Source organism: Uloborus diversus, chromosome 4 (genome assembly GCF_026930045.1).
Source record: "Uloborus diversus isolate 005 chromosome 4, Udiv.v.3.1, whole genome shotgun sequence".
Classification (NCBI taxonomy): Eukaryota; Metazoa; Arthropoda; class Arachnida; order Araneae; family Uloboridae; genus Uloborus; species Uloborus diversus.
Genome location: NC_072734.1, coordinates 13,750,774 through 13,768,227, shown reverse-complemented (window position 1 = coordinate 13,768,227; position 17,454 = coordinate 13,750,774). Strand labels below are relative to the sequence as shown.

At 32.9% G+C, this 17,454-nt stretch overlaps 1 protein-coding gene across 1 annotated transcript in view; it reads right to left on the bottom strand.

Annotated features, from left to right (window-relative positions):
* Positions 1–17,454, bottom strand: part of LOC129219645 (protein sprint-like) — a 52,109-nt gene that overhangs the window by 2,080 nt on the left and 32,575 nt on the right. Inside the window, exons 9-18 of the mRNA XM_054853915.1 lie at positions 16,864–16,966; positions 16,687–16,776; positions 15,647–15,762; positions 14,172–14,247; positions 13,373–13,504; positions 13,206–13,260; positions 9,907–10,021; positions 9,145–9,325; positions 5,336–5,471; positions 3,196–3,270 (exon numbers count right to left, since the gene is read on the bottom strand). Coding sequence (XP_054709890.1) covers positions 3,196–3,270; positions 5,336–5,471; positions 9,145–9,325; positions 9,907–10,021; positions 13,206–13,260; positions 13,373–13,504; positions 14,172–14,247; positions 15,647–15,762; positions 16,687–16,776; positions 16,864–16,966 — 1,079 coding nt within the window. The remainder of the gene's footprint in view (positions 1–3,195; positions 3,271–5,335; positions 5,472–9,144; positions 9,326–9,906; positions 10,022–13,205; positions 13,261–13,372; positions 13,505–14,171; positions 14,248–15,646; positions 15,763–16,686; positions 16,777–16,863; positions 16,967–17,454) is intronic.

The following is a 17,454-nucleotide window of genomic DNA, read 5'->3' as shown; positions in this document are numbered from 1 at the left end:
GGACAGTTCCGTGGAGCCACAGAACTCTTCCTGCCAAAACTAGCCTGAAATTGACTTCAGTTTCAAAAAAAAAACAGTTAGTGAGGGCACATTGAACCCCCGCCCTCTCTGTGTCCCATCGTTATCAAACAATGCTTAAAATACGATTTTGGCACTTCAATTTTTAAAGAATTCCGGAGAACTGTCTTGCTTATGTAACTTTTCACTGCGCTGGGGCCCATCAATTGTCGAAGTGAGGTGGACAAAAGTCTAGTTGTATTTTTCAGATATTAATATCGAAAAATATCCGAAAGATCCGCCGAAGCTTCCCATTTTCGTTAACGTCACCAAAGATAGTATAAAATTGTGCTTTTAGAAATATCCACTTCGGAACCCCAAAATCCTTCCTTCCCAAAAATAGCCTAAAATGGATTTCAGTTCCGAAAAGTATTTCGGTTAGGAATATTTTCACGTTTCCCCTTATCGTTTTCAAATATAGTCAAAAGTGGGTTTTTAAAATAATAGTCCCGAGAAATTACCGAAGGAAAGCCACCAGATCCCCTTACCGTTACCAAAGACAGCCTAAATTTGCGTTTTAAACTTCAATTTCGAAAACTTTCGATGAGAGACGATTGAATCTCCCTCCCTTTAGAAACGTCGACAAAGATAGCCCAAAATTGCGTGTTTAAAACTTCAGTTTCGGAAAATTTTCGGGAAGAGTGCCGATTCTTCCAAAGCTACAGTCACAAAAAATAGCTTCAAATTGATTTCAATTTTGAAAGAATTTTAGGAAAGAACTTCAGCTTGCATTAGTACTTTCCATGAAGTCTTGAAAAAGTTCCCAAAATTGCGATATTTAACGTCAATTTCGAAAATTTTTCCATGCACCATGAATATACCCAACTCTTTAGTCATTGCAACCAAACACAACCAAAGGTTAATTAAAACAATTTTTCATACGCCAATTTCGATAATTTTCTGGGATAATTCCCCCTCCCCTCCCTGCTTCCTCTCCTCCGTCCTTCTTCTGATGTCACCGAAGACAGACTATAAAATGGTACAAACAGACTAGTAAATTTTGGTATATCTATTACTTTCTTCAAAGATACAAATTGTACCTAAGGAGTTTCTTACTATAAAACTTGTCTTCCTTTTTATAAGTTCATCGGTTTTTTTTCTTTTTTTTGTTATTTGAATCAAAATTTGACACAAATTTGAAGAAAGATTTATATGAACGTTAAAGATTAGTCAAAATATGCAAATTACTCTTTGAGGGGCGGCACATTAGGGCTTTGCACACGAGCGGCTGACACCCTAGGATCGGCCCTGCATACATGTGATTTAAACATTCATTCACACAACAATAAATAAATTATTTTTTCACAGGTGCTTAAAATAGGTTTCAAAATACAGTGAATTTTTTTTCTTAGTAATGAAATGGTTTGTTTTTATTTAAAAAAGAACTGTCTCGGGAAAATATTTTGTTGTTTGGAAGTTAGAGCTTTGTAATTGATCAAGCATATGCTAAAATGTTTTGTGTGATTGCAATAACTTTACTTGTAATTCAACTTTTAGCTAAAACCAAAGTAAAATATTTTTAGTTATTTATTTATTCCAATTTTTTCTCATGTGGCATAGCACTTTGCCATTTTGGTATTCACCTTTTTAAAGTCATGAAAAAAAGAGCATTTCCTAAAAATTATGCAGAAAACTTAAAGCAGATAGGAATATTAAAATTGTTGGTGTATCACAGCGGTAGGCAACCTAAATTGACTGAAGATCTACTTTTCAAGTTTAATGTGAACACAAGATCGACTTGTGAGAGGGGGAGGGGGGCATGGTGCATAAACTACAGTGCTGGCAAAAAAAAAAAAAAATCTTTACATTTGGTTGGCAATTAAAAACTTTACATGCAAACTTCTTGTCATGATTTTATTGGCATGCTCCCTAGTGATTTGGCTGAATACCGAATATTCGGCTACAATCTAACCAAATAAAAATGATGTTTTGCTCCCTGTGTTAAGTTGAGACTGTGGCTGAAGCTGACTTCAAATGGTGCTCCCTGTGTAAATTTGAGACTGTGGCTGAAGCTGACTTCAAATGGTAGGTCAACTCTTATGAAAAATACTTAGTAAAAAATATGTATGAAGTAGTTGATTTAAATTGCAAAAGTAATGTTTTGTTAACCATTATCAGAATATTAAAAGACACAAGTATAATGCTTGCTTTAAAATTGATAAAATAGTGACTTAAAAAATTCCAGTGACTATAAAAGGTTTGAAAAATTTTCCAATAACTTCTGATTTAGACGTTAAACCAAATTTTGTTCCAGAAATTGATGTATAATAATTCTACTCAGACAAAAAGCAAGACTCAAAACATTACCTCAATCAACTCAAAATGGGCTCGAGATTGACTAGTCGATCGCAATCGATGGGTTTCCTATCGCTGGTGTATCTAAATAAAGCAATTTCATAATCTGGGAGTAGTAGAAATCAGTTTAAAAGAAAAGTAGCAGCGCTGATTTCATTAAAATAATTTATACATTTCTCTGTGAGCATACTGAACAGTTTCTCACTAGTGACTATTCTGGTCAGACAGTATATTTTCTAATCGAAATATTTCAAAAATTAGTAAAATCGAATCTTTTAGATATAATCTGGAAAGTGTTAAGAATAATGATTTTCTAGGTTAGAAAGCAAAATGAAATGCCTCAAAATCTGGAAAATTTATTAATTTTGTTTCAAAACTCTGAAATCTTAAAAAAAAAAAAAAAAAAAAAAAAAAAAAAAAAAAAAACCCAGCAACTAAACTATTACATTATGATTTCACTATCCTAAACTTACAAAATGTTATTCTTCAAGATTAGAAAAATTAGACAATTGAAAAATTATAACACATAACTAAACTAAACAAAATTAATTTCCATAAAGATTTACTTTTAGAACCAAAAGACTTGATATTTTAAAACCAAAATGTTAAAAATGCTTATTTGAGAGTCGTAAACAGATACAAATGTATATTAAATTACTTACAGGTTCGAAAATTCTATGATTAGAACTTGAAAACATAAATGAGGGATGCAATCAAACTAATAAATAATTTTAAAATTAAGGCAGTAACAACACACAAGAAATATACTTATTGGCAAATCTCTCTCTATAGCAAAAATATACATTATTACGACACTCATTGGAAAAAAAAAAAGGCTCTTACCTTCACCATCAACAAGTTTAAACAGACAGTAATCCTGAGGATTTGTTACATTGAATTTGTGAGCAATCAGTTTAACTAAAAAGGAAAAGAAAAGTCGAACATTCAAATCAATTTTTAATTCATAATTTAGAACTTAAGAGATAAAAGTGTTCCACCAATATAACATATGATAAGGTTACATCATGATAATCTTCACCGAAGTTTTGTAAGTGCAAGTAATAAAGGAAAAATTAAGTTATTAGTATATTAGTGTTGGGCTATACAATGTTAATTCAGCTACACAATGTTTACTGTGTGCTCAAATGCGAAGTTTCTTTTTTATATTCCTTCATTACAAAAGAGAAAAAAATCATAAAACAAAACAATACTGACTACTTACAATAAAGTCAAAACCGTTGATACTGATTTTAGTTGACAATGCATTCCATAATGAAACTGTCTATTTTATTTTTAAAAAAAAGAAAGGAAGAAAGAAATTCAAAGATTAAATTTTCGGGTCAGAGCATTGCAGATGTATTTAAAAATCTTTGAAAAATAGGTAACTTATTCATTGCTAATTGAGTTTAAAGTGGTCAGAAAAAATAGTAGTGATAATCACAAGTACAAGACTAAAACAAATCTTTAATTCTAAAATCCATTTAAATAAATAAACTCTCTTTATCAAAGGAAGGTAATATTTCATAGCAAATAAAAACTGATGACTTTCAAAAAGGGGCGCATAAATCCAATCAAAGATTATAATTCAAAATTAGTACAGTAGAGAACTGTTTTACGCGGGGGTTACATTCCATGGAAATGCCGCCTAAATCGAAGCCGCGTAAATTGAGACCTAATACTAGTGTTAAAATAGGGGTTTGGTTCCGTAAATAACAAAATACTTCATTCTAGTAATGACAAATTGTATAATAAGTTTAATGTGCACTTATATTGATTTTATGCACAACATGCATAAAGAAAACATAAGTTAATTTTGTGTCCTGTTTGTAAAGAGGAGCTGGCTATGATAGTCTTTTGGCAGTCATTAAGAACTTTTCTCCGTAATTCTTTGCTGAGCATTAACGCATCCATGATCACTTGCGTCATTTCCATGATAGAATTTCCTTCACTAACAAATCAGAAAGATTATTTCTATTGTCTAGATATGGCTTAAAATTTTCAATGTGAATCTTTTTGGTTGTGTGTCCACCGAAGTCAGTATTCTCGTTGGTTTTGGCTTCCTTTGTCACTCCTAAAAGTTCTTCTTCCAGTGAGCTCTGAACTGTGTGAGTTTAATAACTTTACTTCTGGAAAGAGCTCTGGAACCAATCACATTAAATGTGTGAAAAGGCCCAAGTTTGGTTATTAGCACGCCAAAGTGCAGTTTATTACGTATAATCTGCAATCTTTAGGAGTATGAATTTTGAAAGAGAGGAAAATGTTATCTGTTTGCATTGCTGTATCCGCGTAAAACCGAAACTCATCCGTGTAAAATAAAATAAAGTGTCAAATATTAAACTGCGTATAATCGAAACTGTGTAAAATAAACCTGCGTAAAACAAGGGTCCACTGTACTGTAAGAAGCTCTTTGTACCAAGCAACAGAAACTAAGCACTTTACAGCATTTTCAAAGCCCCCCCCCCCCATTAGAACCCTGAACTAATACGTTCTCGAAAGAATAGAAATGGTTCAATGTTGGCCTTTTTAAAAATCTTGTAAACAAAAGAAAAGAAATAGAGAATGAAATGTTTGAAAAAGTTCAAAATGCTGTCACTATGCTATGAGACCTTACATGTACAAAATTAATATGAACAAAACTAACGCTACATGAAAAACACTAGCCTTTATCAGATTCATGAAATAAATGAATTGTTTATTCTGAAAAAGAGACATCTCTATTTTTGATATCACCCTTCTCTTTTGAATATTGAACAACTCCCAGTTTTCATTTATCCCTCATCATTAATCCAAAAATAGTTTCAACTAAACACTAATATTGCAATTAGATACCACAACAGAATGATAAAAGATATAACTAGTAATATTTTATAAATTTTTATGAGTGTTTCTTCTTTTTAACAGATATAATTTTTGAAATAAACCATTCAAATGCAGTATAAAATGCACAGGTAAAACACCAATACATACAAATATATCAACTCACCAACTTCTTTAGTTGTCATATTTGGCTTAATTGGAAGAGTTTTTGAAATAATACTGCCAGTCAACTCATCTGGAATCATAATTTTTAGAAATCCCTGAAGGTCAGCAATACAGGCAAGTCTGGGTTCAGGAGATGGCTAAAATGCAAAACAATTATGATAAGGATTAATTCAAACATTGAATAATGCTATAAAAGCTTTTAAAAACCAGTGTATTGTGGCCATTACGAAACTTTCTTCTTTATCTTTCTTATAAATTCTGATCCCTCACCATGCTTGACAAGGAAGCAATATTCCCAACAAAAACAAAATTACACATGCCAAAACTTGACGACCATCCCAATTCCCGATTTATCCCAAAAGCAAAGACTGAAAATTGAAAATTATTTTAAAAGCCTTGCATAAAATAATTACAAACATTTATTTGTTAACAAACACAAGATGGCAACAGTTAAAAAGTTTAAATCAACGCGATTTTCTGGTCATTTTCCAACAATTAAAATCACACAAAATACAATTTATCTTTCTTATTGTTGCAATTATAAAGCTATTTTTATTCACACCAAAAAAAAAAAAAAAAAAAAAAAAAATCAGCCCTCATTGAGCAATTGGCACCAAAATTGAACCAATGCCTATTTACATATGGATTCACGTTTATTGCAAATTTCATTCAGAACGTAGCATTATTTCTAGAGAAATGGCACTCACAATGGAAAAAAAAGAACGTTTGATTGCGCCACCTCCTTTTCAGCTGTTGACGTCAAAATGAAATCAGCTCTTATACCCTCTAAGGGCTACTTGTCAATAAATTTTAGTTCGATTCCGTTCATTATTTCTTTAGATACAACAGTCACAATTGATGACAAAAATTGTTCTATAGCTCAACCCCCATTTGAGCTACTGACACCGAAATTGAATCAGCACCTGTACCTGTTAGGGGCAACATATGGACCAAATATTGTTTGATTCCGCCAGTTACTTCTTGGGGAATAGCAGGCACGCATAACTCAAACCTCCCATTGCTCCACCCCCCTTGGAGGAATTCTCCCCAAAACCCAATGGGCACAAGTCCACATAGGGGCACATATGTGTACCAAATTTTGTTCGATTTCATGCAGTAGTTTTTGCTGTAGAGCGGCCACAAAAAACTGGTCACACACATACGTGACACACACACGGACACACAGACATTTTCCAAATGGTCGAAATGGAGTCGGCACACCTCAAAACATTCGAATCCTTCGAAATTCGAAAATCTGCACAAAACCCACACTTTCTTCTATATATTAGATACAGAAGAAAGTAAAAATAATAATTCATCATTGAGTTGAATAAAAAGAAAAGTAGTCCATTATCAAAAATAACTAGTATGTTGTGGCCATCACGAAACTTTCTTCTATATTTTTCTTTTTTTTTCTGATCCCTCCCCATGCTTGACGAGGAAGCAATATTCCCAACAAAAACAAAATTACACATGCAAAAAACTTGACGACCATCCCAATGTCTGAATTATTGCAAAAGCAAAGCCAAGAGCGAAAATTGAAAGTTATTTTAAAAGCCTTGCTTGAATTAATTACAAATATTTTATTTGTTAACAAATATAAGATGGCAACAGTTAAAAATTTTAAATCATTGAGATAATATTTCCGATCATTTCCATACAATTAAAATCACGAGAAATACGCAGACGACAATCTATTACGATTTATCTTTCTTATTGTTGCATTAATAAAACTATTTTTATTCGCTAAAAAATAATGATAATAAAAAAAAATCAACACCTCTTGGCGCGATTGGCGCCAAAATTGAACCAAAGTCTGTTTACATATGGATTCACATATATTCCAAATTTCAACCAGAACGTAGCATTACTTCTTGAAATGGGGCACTCACAATGGAAAAAAAGAACGGGCGATTGCGCTACCCCCTTTTTAGCTGTTGACACCAAAATAAAATCAGCTCTTATACCCACTAAGGGCTACTTGCCGATAAATTTTTCTTTCATTCCATTCATTATTTCTTGAGATACAGCAGTCACAATTGATGACAAAAAACGTTCTATAGGTCAACCCCCGTTTGAGTTATTGACACCAAAATTGAATCAGCACCTGTTATTGTTAAAGGCAACATATGGACCAAATTTTGTTTGATTCCGCCAGTTACTTCCTGAGGAATAGCAATCACGCGTAACTCAAAAAACGTCCCATTGCTCCACCCCCCCTTGGAGGAATTCGCGCCAAAAACCAATGGGCACAAGTTCACATAGGGGCACATATGTGTACCAAGTTTCGTTCGATTTCATGCGGTAGTTTTTGCTGTAGAGCGGCCACAAAAAACTGGTCACACACAGACGTGACACACATACACACACACATACACACACACACATACACACAGACAGACAGACATTTTCCAAAAATAGTCGAAATGGACTCAGCACACCTCAAAACGTTCGAATCCGTCAAAATTCGAAATTCGAAAATTTGCACGAATCCAATACTTTCTTTTATATATTAAATATAGAAGAAAGTAAAAATGTGCAGATTTTGCAATTTAACATGTAAAAATGCCTCTAAAAATTTGGTGCACTAGGCAACTGGCTCAGAAATTTGGTATTCCCTACAGTTCGTAGAAATATGCAATCTACCTATCATGTAAACAATAAATACTACACATTAGTTTGAAGAAAAAAATGATATTAAACATAATCTTAACGGTGCATTTAATGATCATTCTTTTTTTAAAAACAGTAAGTATGAACAGTGCCATTTTTGCCAACCATGCAGAGTTTGCAGGGCTCGATCAAGTCAAAATGATGCCTAGGTTCACACAAAATTTGGTGCCCCTCTTCAAATCCCCGTACTTTCAAAGAAGAAAGAAACTCCGTATTTTCAAGGAAAGAGAAAGAGAGAGGAGAATCTATATTTTCAAAGTAGCTGTTTTGTAAAAAGGGAAGGAAAAAAAAACTACCCTATTTTGGTGCCCCAAAAATGATGGCACCCAGGCACACAGACAGCTAATCAGGTCCAGACTGAACAAGTTAGAGTTAACTATTTTTAATTTTAGACCAATATCGTGTTTAATTGCATGGCATTGCTAATATTTTTTTTTCAAACTTTCACAAAAAAAAAAAAAAAAATTTGAATTTTGACTGCTTGAATTATGTTTTTCGTAATCATGAGTGTGTGTGTGTATGTAGGCGTGTGTGTTTATGACTGTAGGGGTGCGTGTATGTGTGTGTAGGCATGTGTGTGTGTCTGTATATAGGTATGAGTGTGTGGGTAGTTGTGTGTATGAGTCTTTGTGTGTGGTATGTGTGTAGGCATATGTGTTTGTGTCTGTGTGCAGGCATGAGTGTGTGGGTAGTTGTGTGTATGAGTTTTTGTGTGTGGTATGTGTGTGTAGGCATATGTGTTTGTGTCCAGGCATGAGTGTGTGAGTAGTTGTGTGTAGGTGTCTGTATGCGTGTGTATGTGTTTGAGTGTGAGCATAAGTGTGTGTGTGTGTAGGGGTATGTATGTGTTTGTATGTGTGTGTAGGCGTATGTATGTGTTTGTGTGTTTGTACGTGCGTGTAAGTGTAGGATATTGACGCAACCTGGAGACGGGTTTCGCTAGAGGAGCAGCATCGTGAGGCGGCACGGTGATGGTGCGGAAGGTGCTGGCGGGAAAATAAAATCATAGGACATCAAAACAGTCAAATGAAAGCAATAAGCAATCGTGATTGCTCAAAAAAAAAAAAACCAAAATTTTGCAGCAGACATTTTTCAAACGTCTGCTACTGAGCGATGAAAAGAACAACTCAAACATACCGTCTTGCAGCCCAGCTGAGACCTTGGACTGCCCATATCCATGCCATAAGAGCGAGCACTAGAACTTGCCCCTGGCACATTATCAAAAGAGCTCCCATTGCTATTGGGTGGAGATTCGGGACTGCAAGCTTGCAAACTTTTCAGAACATGAACTGCACTACTCAGTGTGGTGAGATAATACCTGACGGGGAAAACATAAATATGCTAAAAATATTAAGTGAAAGATTCATTACATGCAAAATTCATCAAAAAGAGCATGCTGCAAAATAAAGATTTTTAATTATATGTTTGGAGTTATCTGCAGCACAAATAAATACGGCAGATGAAATATCTTTTAACTTAACAACACCTGCTCACCAACAATAAGGAAGGGGTATAAGCTCCGAGCAGGTCGTCTTTGAAAATGTTAATAGGAAATGTTTGTTCGACAAAAAGTTACTTTACAAAATAATTTCCAAATTATTTCAATTAAATTGAAACTTTTTGTGGTGAGTTTGAAAAAAGTTATTATTTTCGATTTTTAAGATAAATGATGATAACCATTTAGTCCCAATTCCTCTAGTTTTCTTCTGCAATTAAAAAAAATTGCTTACTGAGCTACATCAAATGAATAGCTATTAAAACAGGTATTTTTCTAAATTCTTCTAAAAAATCCAGTGTGTTAAATCAATGCAGAAATTAATCATCTATGCTATAATACCTGTAATTTGATAACAATAATTCAGAAAAATGTTGCTGTATGCAAACAAACTTGAATCTTACCCTCCTTCCCTGGCCATGAGCGATGGATGAAGTAGCCCCCACATGTAATCTGCTTCAATTTCGGCAGCGATCAGACCGCAGCGAACAAGGACACAAATGAAGATAGGTAAAAAATCTGAAAATATAAATAAAAAGTGGTGTGTAAGCAACAGATTGGTTCTTATTAACTAATTTGCAAAATTAAAATTTAAACCAAAAAAACTTAAATTCGTTGCTGAAAAATATGTCTTTTGCAATCAAGAATTGCAGCCAGGTGTTCAATCTAAGTTTCTAAAAGTTGTAATGTTACACAAATTTCAGGTTACCTTTTCATTCGTTTGAAATATCATAGTAAAAATTATTTTACATTTTAAAGACTTTGTTGGAACCAACTAATTTTTATCATCTGCAGCATTAATTGTCTAAAGTTAATGCATATTTCTATTGTTGTTAAAGGTTACTGATTTCTTCCATTCTAAGAAAGAGTAACATATACAAAAAATATTGATTAGAAGTATTCTCAAACAAGTTGAAAATGGATTTCTTCTTGATGAGCTTTTTGACTTTTTAGTCGATGTTTTATATTTTAAAGCAACTTTTGGGGGAAGTGTCAAAACTTGAACATGCCAAATTGACTCTAATTTTCAAATCCAGCATGCATGCATTAGGAATTTTCAACAGTGGAATTGATCTTTAGGGTTTCATTTGTCAGCAAATTTCTGTCAACCAAAGTGCAAGATGAAATGTATTATCAACAAAAATCATTAAAAGGATAGGACATCAAATACGGTCAAGTGAAAATAATAAGCAAACTGTGATTGCTCAAAGAAAAACAGAATAGAACATTTTATTGATGAATGACAGTGCATTATGCCTTCTTTAAAATTTTTGTTGCAGATACTAAAACATTTCATACTTTTATACAAATACAAAAGTGACGACCAGCAACAGGCTCTGGGCCCAGCTAGACTGGTCCGAGTCAATTTACAATCCCCAGTGAAGATCAATGGCCCTCTTAAAACTGTCTACTTACTCCCTTGCTCATTACCATCTCATTCGGTAAGCTGTTCCAAGGTTCCACTACCCTGCTAAAATAATAATTTTTCCTAATATCCATGTTAGCTTGAGATTTAAATAGCTTAAAACAATGACCTCTTGTCCTGTTTTCAGTGCTAAACTTCAGCCCCGTAACATCTTTCGTTTTAATAAATTTAAACAGCTGAATCATGTCCCCTTGGTCTCTTCTTTGCTCAAGACTACATTTTAAGCCTTCTAAGCCTGGAATCATAATCTAAGTGGGAAAGTCTACTTATTAGCCTTGTAGCCCGCCTTTGAACCCTTTCCAATACATTAATGTCTTTCTTAAGTTAAGGAGATCAAAACTGAACAGCATACTCCAAATGGGGTCGTACCAAACTTCTATATAAGGGCAGAAGAACTTCTTTAGATTTGTTTGAAATAGATCTATTGATAAACCCAAGCATCTTATTGGCTTTGTTACTAGTTATGCTGCACTGTTGGCTAAACTTTAAATCCTGACTTATTAAGACGCCCAGATCAGTAACATTTTCTGCCTGACTAATGACTGAACCTTGCAAATAATAACTTGTACACTTATTTCCATGCCCTAAATGTAGCACTTGACATTTCCCAACATTAACAGCCATACCCCATTTATCAGCCCACTCCGTAATATGATCTAGATCCTCTTGCAGCTGATTTGCTTGTTCTTCATTTTCTACAGTCCCCGTAACTTTGACATCATCAGCAAAACAATTCATGTTCCCAAAAATATTTTTGTGAATATCGTTCATAAAGACAATGAACAGAACAGGCCCTAACACTGATCTTTGAGGAACCCCGCTTAAGACCTCACTCCAATTAGAATAATTTCCCCTTACAACTACTACTTTTACTACAACTACTACTACTTTTGGCAATTAATTTCCACTGCTTAGAAAGTTTGCAAACATAAAAACAACCAAGACCCAGAAAGTAATTTATAATGATTGAAAGTGACAGATAATAATTAAAAAATATTTTTTTCTTGTTTTTTAAACAAAAATAGAACTAATATTCTACACACAACATATAGATTGCGTGGCACAATTCTACTTGCCATATAACTTTTGGCTGCTACAGCTTATCTGCATGCTTAGGATAGATATTGAGTGAAATATTTAAGCACCTGAAAGAGCAGTGGTTGCATCAGTTTTTATAACCCCCTCCCTTTCCTTTGAATAAAAACCATTTGAATATATTTTTTTCAACATTTAATGAACACCAACAGAAGGCAGCAATACTAAAATTGCTCTTTCTGTTGACACAATTTCTTGTTAAAATAATCCCAATTTTTGAACTAAAAAGTGGTGTTTTTTGAAAATTTTCAATTTTTACTGAAACAGTCAACCCTTTGTCTTCATTTTCCTTGTGATATTCAATCATACATATTTTTAAAGATTTCAAATCACTTTTGCATTCATAAACTTGTTTTTTTCCTGCCCTAGGGGGTGGTGTGAATAGACAGTGACACCACTCCCTGCTAAAGAAATTCTTTAAAAAATGTTTTTACTAAAATCTACAATTAGATAATAAATTAAACACACTCATAGTGTCTTTTCATTAGATTTCAAATAAATAAATAAATAAATAAATAAATAAAAATAATGATTCATGCCAGAAAGCGTTCAAAGGATATCAGCTCTTCATTGAGCAGGGAGACAGGTACCAGCCTATTTGGGCTTAGAGGATGTTTCGTTTCTATAGTTGGATCAGAGAAATTCTTCAGATAGACAGAAAATTTCGACACTGGTGAAAAATAATATTTCTTCTTTAAGAAAGTTATTAGCTATGTTTTCTTCAGTTCAGTTCTTATTTTCTTCAGTAGCAGCATTTTCACTTAAATAATTCAATTTTTCTTAAAATATTTGACCAATTTTATAAGACACTGACCTTAATAGAAACTTGACCCTAACTGTTATCACTAAAATAAAATCCACAAATTATTAATTTAAAATGAAGTGAAAGTCTTCATTTGTATTTTTTTTTTCACAAAACTGTTTTTAACTAGATCATCAGTTTGTTTGTCGGAGGTTGTTCTAACACAAGGACATTATTTGGCTACACACCCTTTTTGCAAAAGTAAAAACCCTCAGGCAAAGTGTTCTCCAAAGAATTAATTTAATATCAAAAGTTTTGATACATTATTTTTGAGACAAGTATTAAATCCCAAATGTTTTGTGATCTTCACTAAGGAACTACCCCTATATATCAGTGATGTCACTTTTTTAAAACAAATTTGAACAACAGAATCTTCTTACCTCCAGCACCAAGAGACACATGCTCTTTCCCTTGAGCAATTTTATCTTGTTGAACCTAAAAATCAACAAATAAATAAATAAATAAATGAAGTAAGCAACCTGAAATAACAGATAGATCATACAAAAATAAGAACAGGAATTTTTTTTTTTTTTAAAGATTTACTCACACTGTTATAGATGGTGGAAATTGCTGCCAATAAATTTTCTAATTTCTTAAGAGGTGAATATGCTTGCTGCAACCTATTGAGGAAATGGTTGACCACTTCTAATGATGTACCCTCAGGAAGTTTGAATTCAGGCTGAAATATCACAGGTTGATATTTTAAAATCAACTTAATAAAGCATTAGGGCCATTCCACAGGAAACGGTAATTTTGTCCCGCTTGTGATGCCTCATATATTTTATTAATAATAATAATTTAAAAAGGCAATGATAAAAATTTTATTCGTTAACAAATTAAAAATGAATGTGTGATTTGTTAAGCAAAAGATTTCATCATTACTTTTTAAAATTATTACTTTTAATGAAATATATGAACCGTCAGGTGCGGGACAAAGTGACTACTTTTTCGTGGAATGGCGAAATACATAATTTGCTTCAATGGTTTAAACTATAGTTTCTGAACAAATGAGATATGTTTCCTTTACATTGGAATCTTTGCTCTCAAAATCTACAATTTATTTTAACATTAATATATTAATAGAGCGAAAATATTAACTTATTCATAAGCAGGTTACAAGATGTTGACTTTGGATGTCCCGCACGTAACGCATGCAAATAAATTAACAAAATTAATTAATAAAAATATAACTGCGTCAGGAGTAGCATTGTAAAGCTTAAAAAATTTGCTTACACCTGTTTTGTAGAACTATTAAGAAAGTTTAGCGTCTTTTTGTCCCGCACGTAACCATGGAATGGTCCATTATGTGAAAAAAGTTACTATTTTCATTCAAAACAGCTACTTACTCGAACTCCAAGCTCTTCAGGGGTTTTTGTGCGCGCAAACTTAATGTTATCTGAGAGTAATTTTAATGATCCATTCCTATAAATAAATAAGTTAAAAATCAGTTCATATGAAATATGATGGAACAAATTATTGCAAACGATGTAACACCAGAAAACGTCACGTAAATAAATTGAAGATACAAGTCTTAAATGTGGGGCTGTCCACAAATGAGGCTGTGAGAAGTAAAGGGATTTAAGAGGACATTTTCAAGATTTTGGGTGAAACAAGTTTAAAGTTGCGGTCCTAGGTAGGCTTTCATTGAATTTTTTTTGAAATCATGCTGTATAGCAGCACCTACCAGGGCTACTAGTACAATCTCTTGTCCCATGATAGAGGAGAGGTTTTCCTTCCATTTGTACTGGATATTTCCAAATATTTAACTTTGACACTTACATCCCTTTGCTTCTCACTGCCTCAAATGATGTCACGGTTTGAGGTTTCGTAAAATTATGGCAGTTTGTGACAAGAGGGGGAGGGAGGGGGTAACAAATGTGACATGAAGCATTTTTATAAAAATATGCTCAAGTAATATAGTGTTACATGTGACAAGTGGAAGGGATAAGGTGATTTGTGACACTTGTACAAATTTGCCATGTATGGCTCTGCTATAAACTTTCGTGACAGTATAAACACTTATTGATGTGTCTTCCCTTAAAAAGAAAACAAAAAAAAAAAAAATGATTCAGTGAGCGGGGCAATATTATGACTCATTTTCTTAGGTTGTGTACAAAGTCAGTAATTTATCGTTTAAATATTGCTGAAGGCACCAATAATATATTATGATATACATAGTATGATAAAAAAGTTCAGGAACAGGTTGTATAAAATCTTACCGTGAATAGTTCAAATCACCTTCAAAATAGTCACCATGGACAACTAGGCGCCTCTGTTAACGTTCATATAACTTTTCTATACACTCCTGGACGCCTCTTTTTCCAACCTCCAGGGATGAAGCTTCAACTTCATCGTGGTGAAGGCGACTTCCATTTTGAGGATGCACGCTTCGATTGGATGTAAAACAAATAACACCTTGTTTCATCAGATTTAGCCCCGAGTGACTTTTACCTATTTCCAGCAGTTAAAAAACCTTTGCACAGCATCGCTTTCTTTCGTAAGATAAAGCTGCATCGCAGGAGGCTTCACAGGAAGTTGAGAAAAATGGCTTCCAGGAGTGGCTTTCCAAAGGTTTAGGTGCTTCCAAAAGTTATATGAACTTTGGCAGAAGTACCTCTTATATGGAAATTTAATAAATTACAATCTGGCATTCCACAATATAGAATCTGCAATAGATTATCTACAGATTACTATTATCATTTTACAATTTAAATCCTTCCTCCAAATTATATTTAAAAAAAGAGATACTAAAGCTAAAAATATTAAAAATACAAAATGAATTATTCTGAATTTGTTTTGCAAAATCCTTCATAAAACATACCTAGTGTATTCATTTACAAAAAGCTGATAAATAAACGCTTTGAGAGGTTTTATAACCAGCTTATGAAGAGAATCTTCAATCACAGCATCAATGTCAAGAAATTCGTCTGACCTTAGCTGCAAATACGAGCATTGAAATTAAGAGTTACGTGTCATACATACATGCAATAAATTTTAAAATGTCACCAGACAAATTAAAGCATTGAATAAAATAATGAATGAGAAAACTAATGATACAGAATATGAATGTTTCAGAAGTATCTTTTGTTCCAGAAGAAAGAATTGCACTTAAGACTAAGCAAAAAATAATGGGGTTGTTTCCTTCAATCAAAAGTACTACTTTTAGTCACCGAAATTGATAGAATGAGTAAAAAAAATAACATGGACACAGAAAATACTTTCATTTTCCCAACAGTTATATTTTAATTAATTTTTTAAAATGTCCGATTTTGAAAACAATCCGTGGTCTTGATGACGTCACAAATGATGCAATTTGGCGCATCTTTCTATCAGTTTCCAGGTTATGATAATCCAGAAGCGAATTAAAATTGTGCTCTACGCTTGTTATCAATCATATCGTTGCCAATACACGTGAGTAAAGATACGAATTAAATATTTTTCTCTGTGAATGGCAACACTGAATGGCATTTCATCATTTGTGATGTCACACGACAGAAACGTAAACAATGAAAGCGCATTAATTTAAGTAATTTTTTAATAATATTAAATTTGAACAAATTATTTAAAAAATGGTCAGATCCTATATTTTTAAGCACGCTTCAGAAAAAATACTTTAAAAAATTTTGGAAACGACCCCATTACAAGGATTACCACCATGCATAACCCTTAAGTACCAACAATTCAGTTTAAAGAGGCTTGAAAACAACATGCAGGAATTAAATACAAATGAAAAAAAAGAAATGTCAAAAAAGGAAATCATGGCAAGTCGAAACAAAATTCTTTCTGGGATTACACCCTGAAAAAAAGTCCCCCCCCCCCACATTAGGAAACTATTCCAAATAAAATCAAAAACTTATATACCTTGCTTCTTTCTTCTTGGAGTAAATTTTCAAAGCGTCCTTCACCATGTTTTAAAAGATAGTTTTTAATACCACTCATAAACTGTCGAATCTGCAAAAAAGGACAACCATAATCACTACAAGTTTTTTTTGGGGGGAAACACAGGGCAACATGAGACAAGACAAATATATTACTTACATTTCTCATCACAACAGCAGGCTTAGTTTCATTGCTTTCTTTTGTACACTGAATGAAATGTTCAATAGATTTGGCAAATGTATTATCCCTTTCATCAGCTAGCCTACAAGTATATTTTAAGAACAAATTAATCTTCACAAATTTGAATTGATGAAAATTAGAGAAACAGCAAATATTCAGCATACTGCATATTAGGCAAAATAATTCAATATTCGGCAACTAAATAATAAACAAATTTGAATATTTGATAAGTAGTTGGTAAAAAATATATTTTTTTATATAAAGAATGAAAGTTACTATATAATATCATAGTACAAGAAGCAAATTGTTCCTTACTAATTTTATCTCGCTCAAAGTAATTTTAATGTAAGAGAAATTATTATTTATTTTAAATTAATGATAATGCTTAATGTAGGTAAGTTTCCAATGTTAAATGAAAATGCATTTAAATTTCACAAAATAGACAAACATTTTCTATTTTAAATTGGCATAAAATTCGAATATTACAGTTGAATTTTTTTAAACAAAATATTTGGTATTTGCTTGGATATTCAGTTCCATTTTTGGCTGCATATCAGGTATTCAGGTACT